The 17,004-nt window shown below is 44.4% G+C and overlaps 1 protein-coding gene across 50 annotated transcripts in view; it reads right to left on the bottom strand.

The window, feature by feature from the left end:
• Positions 1 to 17,004, bottom strand: part of ARVCF (ARVCF delta catenin family member) — a 249,348-nt gene that overhangs the window by 16,924 nt on the left and 215,420 nt on the right. For all 50 annotated transcript variants that reach the window (XM_086856241.1, XM_086856223.1, XM_086856261.1 and 47 more), the window contains 2 exons: positions 1,915 to 2,042; positions 797 to 947 (listed from right to left, as the gene is read on the bottom strand). In XM_086856241.1, the coding sequence (XP_086712367.1) occupies positions 797 to 947; positions 1,915 to 2,042 (279 nt within the window). The remainder of the gene's footprint in view (positions 1 to 796; positions 948 to 1,914; positions 2,043 to 17,004) is intronic.

Below are 17,004 nucleotides of genomic sequence, written 5' to 3'. Positions count from 1 at the left end.
CTCTGAGCTATTTAAATGAGAACCTGACATATTAAGGTAGAATCCCACCTTGCTATTTCCCAGTATCAACTTCAATGACGGCCCTAAACATGTCACCAGTATTTCCTGGCCTGACAAGGTCAGTTTAAACCAATACCTTAGTTAAATACAGAAGTCATCTAGAGGAAAACTCCTCTCAGCTGAATCTTTCATGATTCCAGCTTATGGGTAGGTGAATGTTATTTACCACTTTGGAGGAGCTACAGCAGTGCTGAATACAAACTTGAAGAATATTAAGTTGTTTGGGGTCCAGCTTCTACAAACACTCACCAGGCAAAAGGAAGAGAAAGGAAGGAGGAAGCAAGAAAACCAAAGGTACAACTTCAGAGCTCCCTGTACTTCCCCAGGTAAGCCCAGCATGTCAAAGGCCAGACTACTACTCCAATGGAATAGCAGGCAGGCCTAAGGAGCAACATCTGTGATGTGTGACTATGAGCACAAGTCCCGTACCAGCCAGAGCTAAGGAAAAGACAAGAAATCTCTTAACCCATCCAGCCTCTGCACATCTGCACACACTCCTCTCCTGCAAAAATCTACACTTAATGTTACACCCAAGTCAGACCTCCCTCAAGCCACAGCCTGCTTGGCCTGAAAATACATTGAGCTGACAGCTCCCCACTTGGTGGCTACAGCACAATCCCAGATAGCATGGATGGAAACTGCAGAGAGAACAAATCCTCAGCACAAGGGACAGAAAACGTGAGGTCTCTCAAGGGTCTCCAAGATCCCAGGCTGGTTAGAGAAGTTCAGAAGATACCTATGAGATCTTTATTGCGACGATCCATGGAAAGGTTTCTCAGGGCAATGGACACAGCCCTCACAACCTTGTCCGAGTCAGACTGGAGCAGCTCCACAAGCACTGGCAGCCCCCTCTCCTTCCGCACCGTCGCACGGATGTACGTGGACCACTGATTGGGACACACGAGGGAAAAGAAACAACACCAAGTATTTGTGAGTTTGCATACCTGTCCTTTCCTTGCCCCTGGCATTTCTTTCAGTGCTGTAACCCGTTTTTTTCTCTGCAAAGACCAGCTGTGTTGTGCGTGCTGATTTATCCCATTGCCTTAACCCTTCATTCAAGTTCACCAAGCACCGAGGAAGAAAGGGTGTATGAGTTCATCCTACAGCTAAGCCAGCTTTTGGGGAAAGAGGGCAGGAACAGAAGGAAGGAGCATCATCTGCCGGCATATGTTCTGTACACACCTTGGTGTGAAAACACATTCCTCTGGATTAGGAAAAAAGAGGTCACTTGGAAGAAACAGTAATGCATCTAAAGCATCTGTTATCTTCCTCCTCCTCCAATTTCATGCTTCTATTCTGTTTCATGATTGTTTTTAAAACAAGCCTGTATTATTTAAAATAAGCTGTATTCAAGGAAGCTGTGCAACACCATGCTGCCGACCCTCCAGCTGCTATCAGTCCCACTTTGCTGTGGTTCTAGAGTGAGCAGACAAATCTTTCAGAGAACTGCCTGATTAGTGCTGGGGATGCTTCACAGATATTACTAGGGGACACTGGAGTGCAGTTTCCTCAGCCAACTGTCAATCAAACAACTTAAGTAGTCAAAATACCTATCTTAATACCAGGCTTTTCTGAATGGACGAAGCAATGGTTAAGTGGTCGAAGTTGTAAAAGTTGCTCATGATTAAACTGTCATGAACTCAATGCCACTGGCATTACGTAAACATCACCAGTCCAGAAGATGCAGAATGTCTTCAATAAGCAAATGGAACTAATTTCCTGGACATTCCCACCTCCTTCCTTTTTAAAGGAGATATAAATGTACAAAGTAACAGCACACTTAAAATGTGACATCCCCTTGTTCTTTGCTTACACAAAGGAAACAAAAAAGACTGAAGAGAAGACTGCACTCACCATCCAGTTGCCAGCACTAAGGTTCTGCAAAGCTCCTGCTGCAGCTTCCAGAGTGTTGAAGTTCTGACTTTCGGTGAGGATGGAGAGGTATAGTCGGACCACATCTGGCTGGTACAATAATTCAAAGCCTGCATATGGGGCAAGAGAACAGAAGCAAGAGAAGCAGAGAAGACAGTGTATAAGCAAACACATTCCCTTATTTAATAACATAAGAGAGCAGCCAAGCAAAAGCTGCTGCAGCACAGAAGAGCTTCTGTCACGTCCAGGACATTCTATCCACAGTTACTGGAAATGGTGGAGACAGAAACTCATGCAGAGAAATGTTCACCTGGGCTGCAGGTCAATTTGCTTAATGTTGACAATTCTTTCTGGAATCTATCCTAGGCTATAAACTGCACAGCATGTAGGTGATGGCAAGGTGACAAGAGACAATTTTTTCCTGTAACAATTATTACTTTGCATCTCTAGACTGGGCGGCAAATTCACCTTGCACTCGTGTCCTTGTTCAACTCTCTCTCAACACAAAGAGCAGGGCCGAAGAGTGAGCTACACCATCCTGTCAGCCACACCCTGCACACACCCAGGGAAAAGAAGGAAGAGGCAGGATGCCAGTCACTGGAACCCCCAAGTGCCAAGGAGGAACACTGACTCCAGTTCAAATATGCAGCACAGAAATACGCTGGCATTGTCCCACACTGGGAGACTGTGATAGCCACATCTGCTCACTGCAGGTCCCCAGAGTCACTGTATCAGCTGTGCAGTTTAAGCATGACAGGAATGAGAGCTATTACCAGCTCTGCCAAGGATTTCCTTTTGTGATGCTGAATAACTGACAGTATCATCTTGTCCCGACTTCCTCATCCACAGATTACGATTTATGCATCTACCCATATTAAAAACAGGGTCTTAGGCAAGAACTCCATCACTTCCATCACATCCATGCTGAACAATTTGAAGCAATTTTTATCTATCTTTCTTCACTAAGTGTAGCATGACACACTGCATCAATGAAGACAGAGTATGCCAAGCATCTGCTCAAAGGACTGGCCAGACAAAGCATCTCAAAGTGCTGTTCAGATTATGTGAACAAAAAACTAAACCCCTAAATTGCCTTGGTGGGTGCAGGATGGCACAAGCAACCTCTGGTCAATGTGACCCACCTGCACTCACTGTAGCTGGTCTGGTGGCCTTTGGGATGTTTGCAGTAAGTAAGCATTATGTAATGCAGCAAATATTACCTAGGTGAGGATTTCTAGAAAAACATGACATCAAAGAAAGCATAAAGGTGTGAAGAGCCCGGGGCAAAGAGGGAATTTTAAGCTTGCTTGGAGCAAAATCATTTTTATTATTTGTATACATGAAAAGAAATGTTCTTCACATAAGATGCTGTCTTAGAATTGTACCATAATTCAAAGCAAGTTTTCCACTATTAAGACAAGGAGACTTCCAAACACAAATCACTTTCCCTTCAAAATCACCCATCTCTCATACACACATGGCAGATTATCATATTTTAGACATCTTGGAGCAATGATGTCCTATCCAGTGGATATCCTATTTTTTAAAATTTTTTGTTTTGTTTTTGTTTTTCCCCCCTGTTGCTAAAGACTTCCTGAAATAAAAGCCTTGATTTTAAATGTAACTATTTCTCCACATCCTTCATACCAGTTATGGCTATGTAGCTTTGTGAGTCAAGATCTCGGAACTCAGCCCTCTAAACCCAGTATAACACTGCCTATGAACACCAGCTGCGTTAATCCCCTGGCTTTACAGGGGGTACTTATCCCACTGAAAGCAAGCAAACACAATCAGCCAAGGTTTGCTCCATACCAAAGATCCAATCTATGCTTGAGGATCCATGAGGATCCATGTGCTGGCTCATACTTTCCATGCTCAGCCTCTCACATGCATCCCAGCACGCCTGGATCCTTCTCCAGTGACCAGATACTTAACCTGCTCCATGTCTGTGCCTCATTTTAATGCCACCACTTGCCTGCTACACGTGACACCCTACAGATACGTGCAAGCTGCAACAGATGGCAACCCCCAAAGGCATCCTGCCAATCCATACCACTGACTTTCCTCTTCTCCAGTGTCCTCTCCTTGCATTGAGATTGCATTGCTCTCTATATTGAATGCTGAGGAAAAACTATCGTTACTTAATCCATGAAGCATGAGCAGTTGTACAGCTTTTCTCCATTCCTTGAATAAGTCTGTGATTATCTGACTCCAGTATGACCTTCATATCACCCTTTCCCCCTGCCACTTCACAAGGTGAATTGGCAACCTAAGAACTTCTCAAGAAAAAACACTGCTGATAAGCGCCTGGTGTTCCTTTCCTGAACACTAATACTTAAAAATCTCTTAGGATAGCCGACTGGAATTTTGACACTGTTATCTTCTAAGGAAGCTTTGCTGAAATGTAAATCAGATCAGTGGAAGAGATGAAGGCAGGTTCATTAACAGATAATATTCATACAGAACATTTTCTGCTTCTATATCTGAGCTCAGACTTGCCTGTGGTTCAACAGGATGCAATTGTTCAGCCAGTCTTCTGTTTAGAAGTACCCAGTTATAATTCTGGCACATTTGGAAACAACCCCACACTGTTACTCTGTCCTGTTATTTAAATGCAGTCTGTACCTTTCTTTTTGGCTGGACACACTTCCTTCTTCAGCACCTCGCTGTGTGTGAACACAGAGATGCTCCAACTGCCTCACCTCTGCTCCCCTCCTGCGGCCACAGCTGCATTCCAGTCACGCACCTCTCACCCACTGTCTGTCATTACCTCTCTCCATGCATGGAAGCCTCTCCTTTTTCCTACTTTCTAACGTAAGAACATCTCAAAAATGCCTTCACCTTCTCTCTTCAATAATGCACAGCATTTTCTCTACCAACCACCAGTACTTTCCTGCTTTGGGGCTTAACTCCTTAGCAGGTGGTGGAGGATTCCCACCTCACTCCATACTCCCCCTTTCCAACTACATTTATGCCTCTGCCCTATTGGCACCTGTCCCAAACAGAGTCAGCGAGTGCTACACGCCACACACAGCTCTGTCCTCCCTCCTGTCTCCCCTGCTCCTCTCCCAGCACTGCAGCTCTTCTGAGTCAGCCTGGGTATGCCAGGGAAAGGCAGCAGGAGCTGCTAAAGCCAAGCACCAAGAATGTCCCTCATGGTGGCTGCTCATTAGCAGGGATGAGAAACTAATAACGAGAAAGTTGCTGCTGCACTGGAGGGTTTTCCCTCTCTGACAGCAAGCTGACACTTTTCATAAGCATTATAGTGCCTTAAAAAGAAACAAACAAGTTTTATATTTTCTCCATCTGCCTCCTGTCCTAATGAATCCAGCTCTGCTATTTATAGGATGCAATTTGTCTGAATTATTATACATTTCCTTCCAGTGTTGCATGGAGGCCTTGCACATTTTTCCATGAAGCGCTTCTAGCACGTTCCTGGGAAACACAGCTGGTCTCACCTCCATTAAGCACCTGCTTCTTTTCAAAACTAATTTCCTTAATTTCGAGATCATCTTAATTATTTTTTCAGGTAATGTTACTTTATGCAATATACAGCTAACTCCTTACACCCATTTAAAAATGGATAGAAGAAATGAGAAAAGAGGGTCATTAGTGATGGAGAATACATCAAACAAGAAAAACATCCACTGTTTTTCTTTTTTCTTTAAAAAGCTGTTTTAATTATAGCCCAGATTCAGCCCTGCCCTTAAAAAGATAATCTTCCTGGAATAAATGAGATTTTTCCATTGGTTATGGATTTGTGCTGAGTTGCAATCTACACTGTTTCCTCCTGGAAAAGCATGGAGATAAGTAATTTATTGCTTCGTTCATTGCAGAAAGCAAAGCAAACAAGTTCACTGTATTAACTTTTGGCTTTCACTGTATTAACTTTTGGCTTTTAGAGAAACAGAGAAATGCCTTGGAAACTCATGTCACTGTGAGAATCAGACCTTTTACAGTGTGTGAGCATTCCCCCAGCTACCAACAAGAAGAATGTGTCACAGAGGAGTACCTTCCATATTAGAGTCATCTCCAACACACTGCAGTCTCATCTTTCTGAGAAACAGGAAAAAGAGCTTTTTTGCAGCAGAGTTGCTCAAAGCTGGGAAATGGGACTAGTTCTGTGTCAAGTTCACACTACCAGGCACATGGCAAGTAGATTATCTGCCCAGAGAACAGTGACAGCACAGACAGCCATTTGAATCCTGAATGGAAAACACCTGAGGAATTAGCTGGGGCTGATTAGCCATCTCCATCCCTTCAGCCCTCAGTCCCCATGCTGAGAATTATGCAGCAGCTCCTGGATTATCTCCTCCACAAAACTATTTGCTTTCATCTTGGCAATGCTGATCCTGTGCCTATACTTAGCTACATTCTGGCAATAATGTAAGATACTGCACCAGGTGCCTATCTCTGATACACTCACTTAATCCCAAATTCAGACAACTCTTTCTGGAACAAGGCTGCCAAACCTATTCCACTTCACCACCCGTACAATTTAGAATTTATTACCCCACCACAGGCATGGGAAATTATACACATGTGGATGCTGGACAGACAAAGAGATCTGCTGCTGCTGCAGCAGAAATACACTGCTTCATTTTCTATCCACACAAACCTCTGGACTGACACTTAAAACAACTGTCAAATTTCACAGGAAGCTGGAAGGATGCTGGCAACACCGTAGAAAAAACCCAAGCAACTCCTGAACTGAGGGGCTGTGTGTCTGTGGAATCACTGAACACTGATAGCCACTCACTCTTGCAGTGTGCAGAGGCAATTCCCACTTACTGCACTTTGGTTCCCGACAGAAGATGCAGCCGCACCTGGACTCCTTCTGGGCTGCCACTACAGCAGGAGGTGCATTCCCAGCCCACAGCGCCCAGGGGCTGCGGGCACCGGGAGCTCTGGGGCCGCTGTGCTCGCCCTGAGCCGCACCTGCAGCGCCGGCAGATGGAGCGAGAGGAACCCGGACCGCACCTCCCCTGCAAGGTCACCCGAAAACAGACTCTGCACACGAAAAAAGCATCACCCTCATCAACCAGGATGCTGCCAGCCAAAAACAAAATAAAAAAATAATAAAAAAAAAACAGAGTAAAGAATCGTGACAGTAAAAGAAACACCCAGAATCTGCACCAAAGCAAAGCTCCACATCCCAAGCTTGGATCCTGCCCTCTGCTGACAACTGGCCGGTACCTTCACCACAGCCTGTGCAGCTCATTGTCTGCAAGGTCTAAACCAGGGTTCAGAAGTATTTGCTACAAAAATGTTTTCGGAACACTTCAGCAGCAGATCAATCCTGCAGCTCAATTCTCCCCTCCCAGGAACCCCTCACCCTGCAGTGTGGTTTTACAGCAGACTACATGAAAAGCCCCATAGAAGGCTGGGGAAGGCAGCTGGTTACTTCTGTAAAAACAGGAATCAGATCCTTAAAAAACCTGACCCATCAGCTCCATTCCATCTGTACACGGTGCTTCAGCACCCAGTGCACAGAGCAGCTTGAATGCCAACATAAACTTGCAAGATTCTTTTAATTGAAAGGCTTAACAGTAGCGAGAACGCGGCCAGCTCCAACAGAGCCAAACGCTTGGCATAGCTTCCTGAGAATGCAGATACATGCAGAATACTGAGTGTCACACGGCAGAGGCACAGCAAACTCTGCAGCGAATGAAGATGAAATAATAGGTGCAAAGTTCTGAACAGTCCCCGTGGCTTTCACTTCAAGGTACAGCACAAGTCAGGACAGGTACTGAGCTTACTGCAGAGATTCAATCACAGATGCAGCATCCACCATTGAGCAGCAGCTTGGAGGACAGACAGAACAGTCTTTGAATAGTATTAAAAAGAAAAACCACCAGATAATGTGGGACACATGAGACTCGAATCAGGCTTGAGGGAATGCTTGAGAAGAGTTTTTCTATTCAGGAAATGAACACCACAATGTATGACCTTCCAATTAAGTCATAACCAAGTTCTAAAATGATGTAAAGTCTTCCCAGCTTATCATGTACTCCTACCATTGGCACACTACTCAAAAAGGGAAGCAAACAAACCCCCAGCCCAAAGGATGTAGTAGGAATGTTACCAGCACTAGCAAGAGTGAGGTATGCAGAAGAACAACACAGGGAGCTATGGTGACTGTAGGAAAGACAGAAAGGCAGCAGGGAAAGGAAATGGAGGACAAGGCAGTGCAGGAGAAAGGAAGGATGCCTGGGAAAGCAAACTGTCTTTGGCTATTTCTATTAGTCTTTACACTCCCAAGCTCCACAAGCTGTCATCGAAGTACCTTCTTACAGAGTGTGATTTGTACAAGGTTGGTTACACATCCCACTTCATATCCAAAGAATATGCAATTCAACAAAGAGGTGGCTCGATCAAACACAACCCATTTTGGTCCTGTGTGAGTTCCAGCAATTCTGTTTTCTGTGACCATATATTTTAGAGCTACTACGGTCTTCCCTTTCCAAAGGACCTGCAAGCAGCATTTCTCTCAACAGTGTTTGACACACTGCCCAATACAAAGGTTTTTCCAAACATATGCAGCTAAATCTCTTTGCAACCGGAGATGTTCCATTAACAGCCTTTTCTCCTCACTGATCAGTAGCAAAGGCTCTGGAGGACCAATGCTTAATAAGAATCTCAAAGCTGCTGCAGATAACTGGAGCACTACCCAAGCCACTGGTTCAAAAGGGGAGCGCTCTGTCCCGCAGGGCTGTCACTAAAGCACAGGGAATCCCCAGCAGCCAGGCTGATGCAGGGACGGGAGAGCTGCTAAAGGTCTGCACCCGCAGGGAGAGGAGACACGTGGGTGAACTGCAGCACATTTAAGCATTTCTAGGTCACCTTTGGCAATGGTTTTTGTTTGCTTTTGAGAAACACCATTGTTACAAGCAACAATGCTTTGGATTGGAATTAACTTAAGTCCTTTGGCTGCATGATTAAAATGGAGAGTTCATGTAAATAGCTTCCTTTACCCCAGTCCCAGAAGACTTGCCTCTGACCTTGGAGACTCCCAGCACAGTATATGGAATGTTAACACTGCTCTCTCACCAGCTTCTCTAATCCAAAGTTATTTTTATTTACTTCATAGTGATAGCTGAATGCATTTTCTCTTAAAGGGAACAGGACAATCATATTATTCCAAAAGCAAATCTGTTTTGAAATGCAGTTTGTATCTGAAAATCAAACATTAAATAACATTTTCTCCCTCTCTCTTGCACACAGAGCACACACCGGAGTCTCTGAGCTGTGAGCTACATATCAAATGCAAACCGTTTGGAACGACAGGTCCCCCTTTCCCACCACCAGCTTACCATGGTGTTTGCAAGCTCCCAGAATTCAGCCCAGGCCCTGCATCACCACTGCAACATCTCGAAGTGGGACTTGGTTCAAAATCCTGGTTCACATACGTGAGTACAAAACTAATTTGCATCAAAGGTCTGCCAGCTCTGCAGGGTTTCACAGTGTGATACTGCCAGCCATGCTGGAGTACGGAATTTCTGGCAGCTCAGGCACACCCAGGACTCTAAGCTAGGGATGAACACCCTCTGGCCTGGAAAAAGGCTGTTCCCAGGGGACTGTCTCTTACTGGTTGCCCCTTATGCTTGCCTCAAACACCACAGTGTTTTAAGACAAAAGACTGATTATGCTTATCAGGCTGGTGAACTCACTGACAGCAGATCAATAAGCCAAGGGAGCAGCTTCTAGACGTGAGCAATCCTGCCTGCTCCCTTCAGGGAAGCTCCTTCCTGAAGCTTCCTGGTTGGGCTCACACTTCTAACAGCTGATACCAAAAGGAGCTGGGCACAGTGATGATGTGAATTGCACTGGGGAGGTCTTAAACAGACAGCAATCCGGCCCATGCATACAAGATCAATATCAAGCGTGTCATTGATCACGTTCTGTTTCCCTGGGAGGGAAAACCTGAATTTCCAGATGCTGTCTGCTACATCACAGGGATATTTGAACAACAGTGACAAGGTCAAACATCCATGCTTATTCTTTTAGATCTCAGTGCTGCTGCTGCTCCTACTGGCCATGGGTGCTTCTGATATGTCTGCTCCTGTCTCTGCAAGGGCCCAGAATTACATGACTGACTGGTTTTCTTTCTCCTCTCTGAAAGGACCCAGATGGCAGTGCTTGGTGACCGCTCACATGCCCCGGGGGGCGCCTCCTTGCGAGTGTCACCAAACAGCTCTATTTTGTCACTCCATTTTAGCCAGCAAAAGCAATTCCAAGGACTGCACAATCCTCTCCAGAAAGGAGACCACTGCCCAGCCCACCTGGCTTATCTGGCTCCCGGGCCAGTGACAGCAGTAGAAAATGTCAAGAGGCTCAGGAACAGTCAACTTATTGACCTCAGAGCTGCAAACTCCAGCCAAGAATATGCGGGGATGCCACAATAATCTGTCCCATAGCATTGCCAGAGATCACTTCCCAACTGCAGCTCTGGAAAAATGCAGTAAGGAAGTGACACTACAGAATGCCTCACCTGGCTACAAGCAGGTGGAAAGTGGCCCTATCTTCCTAATGGGGAAAGGGTGCAAGCAGAGGAACCTCTAGGCCTGAACATGCTTACTTACTCTCTGCCTCGGAAAGGCTTGAAGCCACTGCTTTTTGGAGCACACTGCAACCCTTTTCTATTTAGCTAAGCTTTCCCAAAGGAACAAAAGAAATAAAAAGATGGCTGGTAAAGTTAATGAGGATTGGGAACGTGAGAAAAATTATTACTTTCCATATAAGATAAACTAATGTGTTTTTTCAACTGTGTATTAATGTATTCATTCCAGAACATGTGTGTTTTCTGGGACTTTTCCTTGAACTGAGACAACCAAATGCAGGCAAAAACCATTTTCCTTACAACCCTCACCCAAGATCTGTAAAGCACAATACAGCTTTCTGATCAGAGCTGCCATGTGGTGCAGCTGAAGGGATCTGAGAATCTGAGAATCTTTTCACTGCCATGACTAGTGCAGATGCCTTATTGTCCAGCCCAACCATCAGCAGGTTTGAGCTTAGTGTCTAAAATGTGCTTATTCAAGAGAAAAATACTGAGTGATTCCCTGAAGGAAAGCCCATTAGAAAAAAAAATACACCACAGCTATGTCCAGTAGTAAAATACAATGTGTTGCTGTTAGTATCATAACACAAAAATATCTCAGAACTGGATTCATCACTGAAAACCAACAGCACTATTAAGGGACTCCTTTCTTTAACTTGTGGCTGCCTGAGCCTACCATTTTCTTTCCTCTGGTCTTCAGTGTGTGTTTAACCAAGGATCATGTGCTCCAAATTGCCCTTTTTTGGCCTCAAGCCCCTGTAAAACTCAGCTTTGCAGTTCCAGATGCCAATCAGCTGCTCTTACTCCAGGAAGCTAACGAGCTTTTAGCTTCCTCCCAGCTCAGTAGAAACCTGTCTGCAGAGAAAAACTTAGTGCAAAAGGAATCATTCTTTAGCCCTTGGCTCCAGATGCCACCTAAGCATATTTGTTTTATTAAAAATAGTCTGACTTTATTTAGAAGTGTTGGGATACTGAATAGCTTTATAAACTCTCTGTCATAAAACACCAGGAAATAGAGAAGAACAGCAAAGGGAAGAAACACTCCAGCAGACAGCTGCATGACAAAATAAAAAACCATACATGGTAATGCATATTTAGTTGAAATATCCACACACCCTCAGACATGAAACACTGACCTATGCAAGAAAGGTAGAAAAACTACAAAAAACTCTTTCTTACCTCTGCACATCTCTGAAGTATCTTCCTTCCTGTCTCCAAGATGGTGTATGAAACATGCTGGATCATGAGGCCAGGCATGGTCCTACCAAGCGCCCTTCCCTCCCTTTTGAGAGACCGGCCACAGCAGCCCAGTGGAGCAAGGCTTGTGAGGAGCTGTGGAGCGGAGGAGAGGCCGCAGTGCTCCGCAGTGCCAAGCTGTGGGTGCAGCAGCAGGCAGAAGCAGCACTTGGAGTGCAGAGGTGTGAGGGAGTTCTGCAGAGCCCGCAGCCGAGGGAAGGAGCTCGGCAGCCGAGGGAAGGAGCACCCGCAGCCCTGGAGCCAGGCTGGGCTCAGGGTGGCTGCAGCAGTAACAAGTACTTTGCCTGCACACAGCAGCCCGCTCCTCCAGATGTGCACAGATGCTGTTTCCACCAGGTCTGTGGTGAGCTGAGGTGTGGGAGGACCCACAGCACCTTCTCTGGTCAGCCCTTCTGTGCTGCTACACACTGGGGTGCTGGCACTAAAACCGGCTAGCAAGGCAAACCCAAATCCTCCATCACTCAGGAATTTACAGGAACAGGATTACTTTGTCAGGTGGGGGAGTTACGGGGGTTCCCACTGACTGAGCTTCAAAACATTCCTGCTGCTGAGGGACCTCCTGCTCGGATTTGAAAGCCCACATGGTCCTGACAAGTGCTTGGGTGGATCAGAGCTGGAGCTGCAACAGACAAGGATCGACTGACAGCATTTCCACTTGGGCTGGCACCTGTCAGGTTCTCCCCTTCACAGCACGTCTGGGTTTTATCTTCAGTGCCAAGGGAAAAATAACGTCAAAAAGCACCCAACCCAACTCTTCCAGAGCTCGTGCACACTGAAATATGCTTAGAAGCCAAACTGAAAGCTTCTTTCTGGGTTACTCATGCTTCACCGAGTCTTCTTATACTTCCACTGCTCATCATGATTTTTATAGAAAGTCTCATAAATGGTCATAAGCCATTACACAGGTATTTGGTTATTCATATCAATTCAGCTGCTTGTTAGAGGCCCGTCTGCTTAAGGCAGTGAAGGGCTGCAGAACTCCACAGCTTGAATTCCTCAAATAAGAAGGCAGAATAAATTTTTCTATTCTCCAGTGGATATACCCTCACAGAAACATCAAACATCTCAAAATACATCCCAGTAAGAAGAAAATATTTGGATATAAACAACTAATATTTTTTGGGAGAAGCATATCAGAATCCAAGCTGAGCAAAGGCTACCAGGTCCAGTCTCAGCCTGCAGAAATGAAAGGTCAGTGACTCCTAATCACTGGGACCGAAGCCTGTTTGGTTCATTACATGTAAAGTCCTGCAATCTTGCTTTTATAAGCATTTTATAAGCAACTGCCATATGGAAAGACTCCCTCATGTTAATAAATAATTTATTATACGCCAACCCAAACACTTCCTCCAATCCTGTTTGTGTCCTGAAATTGCTAATTAGTCCCTGCTCCAGCTTCCAAAGTCAAAAGTGTGTTTCAATTTCTCTCTCCATTTCATGAAGGCTGCCTCATGCACCCAAAGGCAGCCCAGTGCCTCTAATTTGTCTCAATTACAGTCACTGTGCTACTGTCAGGCAAGTATCTCCCAAGCATCCAAGAAAAAGAATTTGATGTTTTCAATGTCAAATGAATGTCAGGCCAGAGTGGAAGTAGCACAGAAGGTTTTCTTTAACTTCTCTAATAAAAAAAAATGGACCTTGTAGCCCAGCTTTTTAAAGGTACCATATTTGGGTACTTAATTCTCATGGATTTCAGTGTAAGCTAGAGACATTAATGCCTCCAAGAACAGATTCTGCACTCATCCTCAAAGCATCCAGGCATGGATTACAGATGATGAGAGACAAAAGAAGATGCTGCTGCTCCTCCCTCGTTTAAATTGGGACACACTGGAACATATCACATCAAAGTACTGAGAGAACAGGTACTCTCCCTCTTCCTGCCAACTGCTCTCTGCAGCTTTCTGGAAAACCAGGGAAGTTTCTATTAAATATAAACCCACCTGCTGTTCAGTGCACTGCCTGAATATTGGATAATCACAGGCAGAACTGACACAAAACCAGCTCTGACTATAGAATAATAGATTTCCTGGAAACACAGATCTTGCTGTGAAACTTGAAGCTGGACTAAAATGTGAGGTAAGACAACATGATCTGGAGAGAGGTAGCTCCCTGAAGTCTTAGCTGGCTAAACACACACACACAATACCACCACAAATAAATCTATTTGCAAGTTAAGAAAGAGAAGTTATTGGGGCCCCAGAGTGTAGCAATGAATGAGATACTTTGCTGCAATGAATAGAGGGAGCACAGAGACATTTTTCAAGAGGCAAGGGGGAACATTACGCAGCATCCAACTGCAGCCTGCCCCATCTTCAGCACCCCACAGCAATCTCCTGAGTTCATAAAGGAGTAGGAAATCATATGAGATATTCTGCAACAAAGCCACAGCAGACATTACCTCAAAGCAACTCTGACAGCCTCTGTAAAACCACTTCGCCTTTAAAACAGTGAAAAGATGCCCAAACCAACAGCCACTTTGTCTTGGAGAGCTTTCATTTTCAATGCAGCTTTCTTATGGTAATATTATGCAATTAAAAATTGAGCTTAAAATTACCCATGTAAAAGATTCTAAGCAGAAGATGACATTTACTGTGGAGGTTCTTCATGCCTATAGAAAACTCTGAAAAGGTCAGTATAAATGCAAATAAGGTGAGGTACTTCCTCAGGAGTGTAGAAATTTCCATCATGTTAGGGCCTATACCCATTTCTCCATGCAAGACAATGAATGTTATGAATGCCCTGATGGCTTCTCATGAGCCACATGAGTCCACAGAGCTTGATCCAGAAATAGGTCTCCAGACATTGGGGAAACAACTGGCATCAAATATTTAGTGTTTTATGGAAAGCAGGATCCAGCCACCCAGGAAACTGCCAATACAGATTATTGTCCATGGGTTTAATCTCAGCAGTGTTTTCAGCAAGCAGGGACATTGGATTTGGAAGGGATGTGGTTGTCAGAATTTAACTATTAAGCAAAAGCTTGCGGAACTGCCCAAATCCAAGTCACACATGCATTTCCCAAGTCTTACATTTTGGACACTATCACTAACTTGAAATACTCTCCCAGGAGCAGCATTCGTGTAACTGAATAAATGGGATTAGGTCTCATGCTTCTAACACCACTGGTGAATTTTCATTCCTTGAGAAATTCTGAACACAGTGCCAAGAATACAACACCTCAGTCAACCTTCCCTCTTCTATCTCTTCTCTCACACACCTGCAGGTTGCCTCGTGTACTTTCTCGTTTTATTACTCAATGTGAAAAGTAGCCCCAAAAGGGGAGCGGGCAACATGCATCTGGCAAGGAATGCAGGCTTCCAATTTCCTAAGTGTTTAAAGGTCATTGGGGACACTCCAGGTAAGGCAGATCCTTTCTAGACCTTCTTGCACCCTCACACTCTGAATAAGTCTTTGGAAATGTTTTTCTTGCTCATTATTTTTAAGCTCTCAGCAGGATAAGATGCAATTATATGCTCAATCGTGATTACAGATTTGCTGGTTGTGATTTCAGAAGTCTCAAAACAAAACTCATTAGATGAAATGTTCTTTCTGGCTTTGTATGAGAGGGACAAAAAGAAATGACATCTCTAAATGGAGTGGGCTTGCTAACATGAGCAAGCTAAGATAATGCTTTAGGAATCAGGAAATCTCATCTCTGTTCCCAGCTGTGCCACTGAAATGCCCTCTAACTGCACAACTTACCTCAGCAGTGGTGCCCCCTTCTCCCCTCCCACATGAGTTCAGTCTTGCTCATCTAGGGGCCCCCTGCACAACTGCACCATCACAGTGTGTTGGTCCTTGCACTTTACTGAGGCTATTGGTAAAAAAACTCACAAATTTGCTCTAGATGTCTCCGACAAAAGCAACCTGATTCTTAGTAAAGAGATGGCAAGGTGTACAAAACACGAATGAACTGGACACGAAGTGCAAGGACTGCTCTCCACATTGCCTCCTTCCAGATCTGCCTGAACCAGAGTCTATTCCTGCACAGACAAATAACATTTCATGCTATTACAGACTTCCAATTTTCCCTGTGATCAAGACACAGAAAATTCAGGGCTGAAACTAATGGTCTGTGAGGCCGAAATAAAAACGCTTTTTCTATCACATACTGATCAACATTCTCACTGATCATCTGGAAATGCCTGGGTCAGCAATCAAGCTCTCAGTGGGTTCAGAGCAAACAGCAGTTGGATTGACACTGCTTTCTAAACCATGCAGAGGTAAGGTTCCCCCCGCCTCCAGTTGACAGGTAAATTTAAGTGACTGCTTTACCATGTAAAATGCCTGCCTCTCAGTTCAAGGTCATTTTTCTTCAATCCACAGTTAGAGGTATATGGCACATTAAGTCCTATAATTCCCCTGTCATGGTGGAGAAGGGCGGGGGGGGAGCTTTTAAGCCTGAGCAGAGCACTTGGGGTTACAGAAATAAATATGGCTCTACATAGCAGTTTTCACATTCAAGATATCTCACAGTGGTTTACAAAGTAATGAGTCAGATAATAGGGCTGCAGCAGCTGTGCAGGTACACTCACTGGAAATTAATGCTGAGAAAACGGAAGTCTTAATTTTTTGATTCTCTTTATTTGATCTTCTGCAAAACATGACTGCAGCTTCAGCCCTACTAATGAGCATCAGTGGCTTCTACAATTTAAAATGCCCAGGTTATTTGACATTCCAGTTTGTTTTAATTTTCAGATTAACTCTATGATTAAAGCTCTCCATTAACTATAATACTGTTCAAGCAAAAGTGGAAAAAATGCATGTACCTCCCTGCCTTGGCTGCACAGTAAGGAAGGTCTCCTTGCCTGATCTCTAGTACAATTTGCAATTAGTTCAGAATCACACAACTATTTGATTTTCATTCCCTTTTCTCTCTGCCATCATTAGCTGTTAGAAGCAGACCCTCAAAGGCTGATTATTGAGTGTTCTGAGGATTCCATCATTTATTGCGCTGGCACCAGTAAAATACGTATTATTACTAAAATATATTTTTCTTTGAAATAAGCCCTATCTTGAGGTGCAACCTGATACACTCGATTTTGTATATATGCTCCTTTCTCAGGTTCCATGGGCAAATGGACTTTCTCATTCTTCTTCTCATCTGAGTCACCTAATCCACCAGTTGTGGATTAAATTGTTTTGGGAAAATGTGCTGTTTTTATGTTGACATACTTTTCCTGGCTGACTCTGTAATCAGTTAATGAGAGGCACGCAGAACAACTAGGCTGAAAGGGAATGTGGGAGGTCACCTG

The sequence above is a fragment of the Cyanistes caeruleus genome, chromosome 18 (assembly GCF_971803275.1).
Source record: "Cyanistes caeruleus chromosome 18, bCyaCae1.hap1.1, whole genome shotgun sequence".
Classification (NCBI taxonomy): domain Eukaryota; kingdom Metazoa; phylum Chordata; class Aves; order Passeriformes; family Paridae; genus Cyanistes; species Cyanistes caeruleus.
Note: the sequence above shows the minus strand (reverse complement) of the source record. Positions and strands in the feature narration are given on the sequence as shown.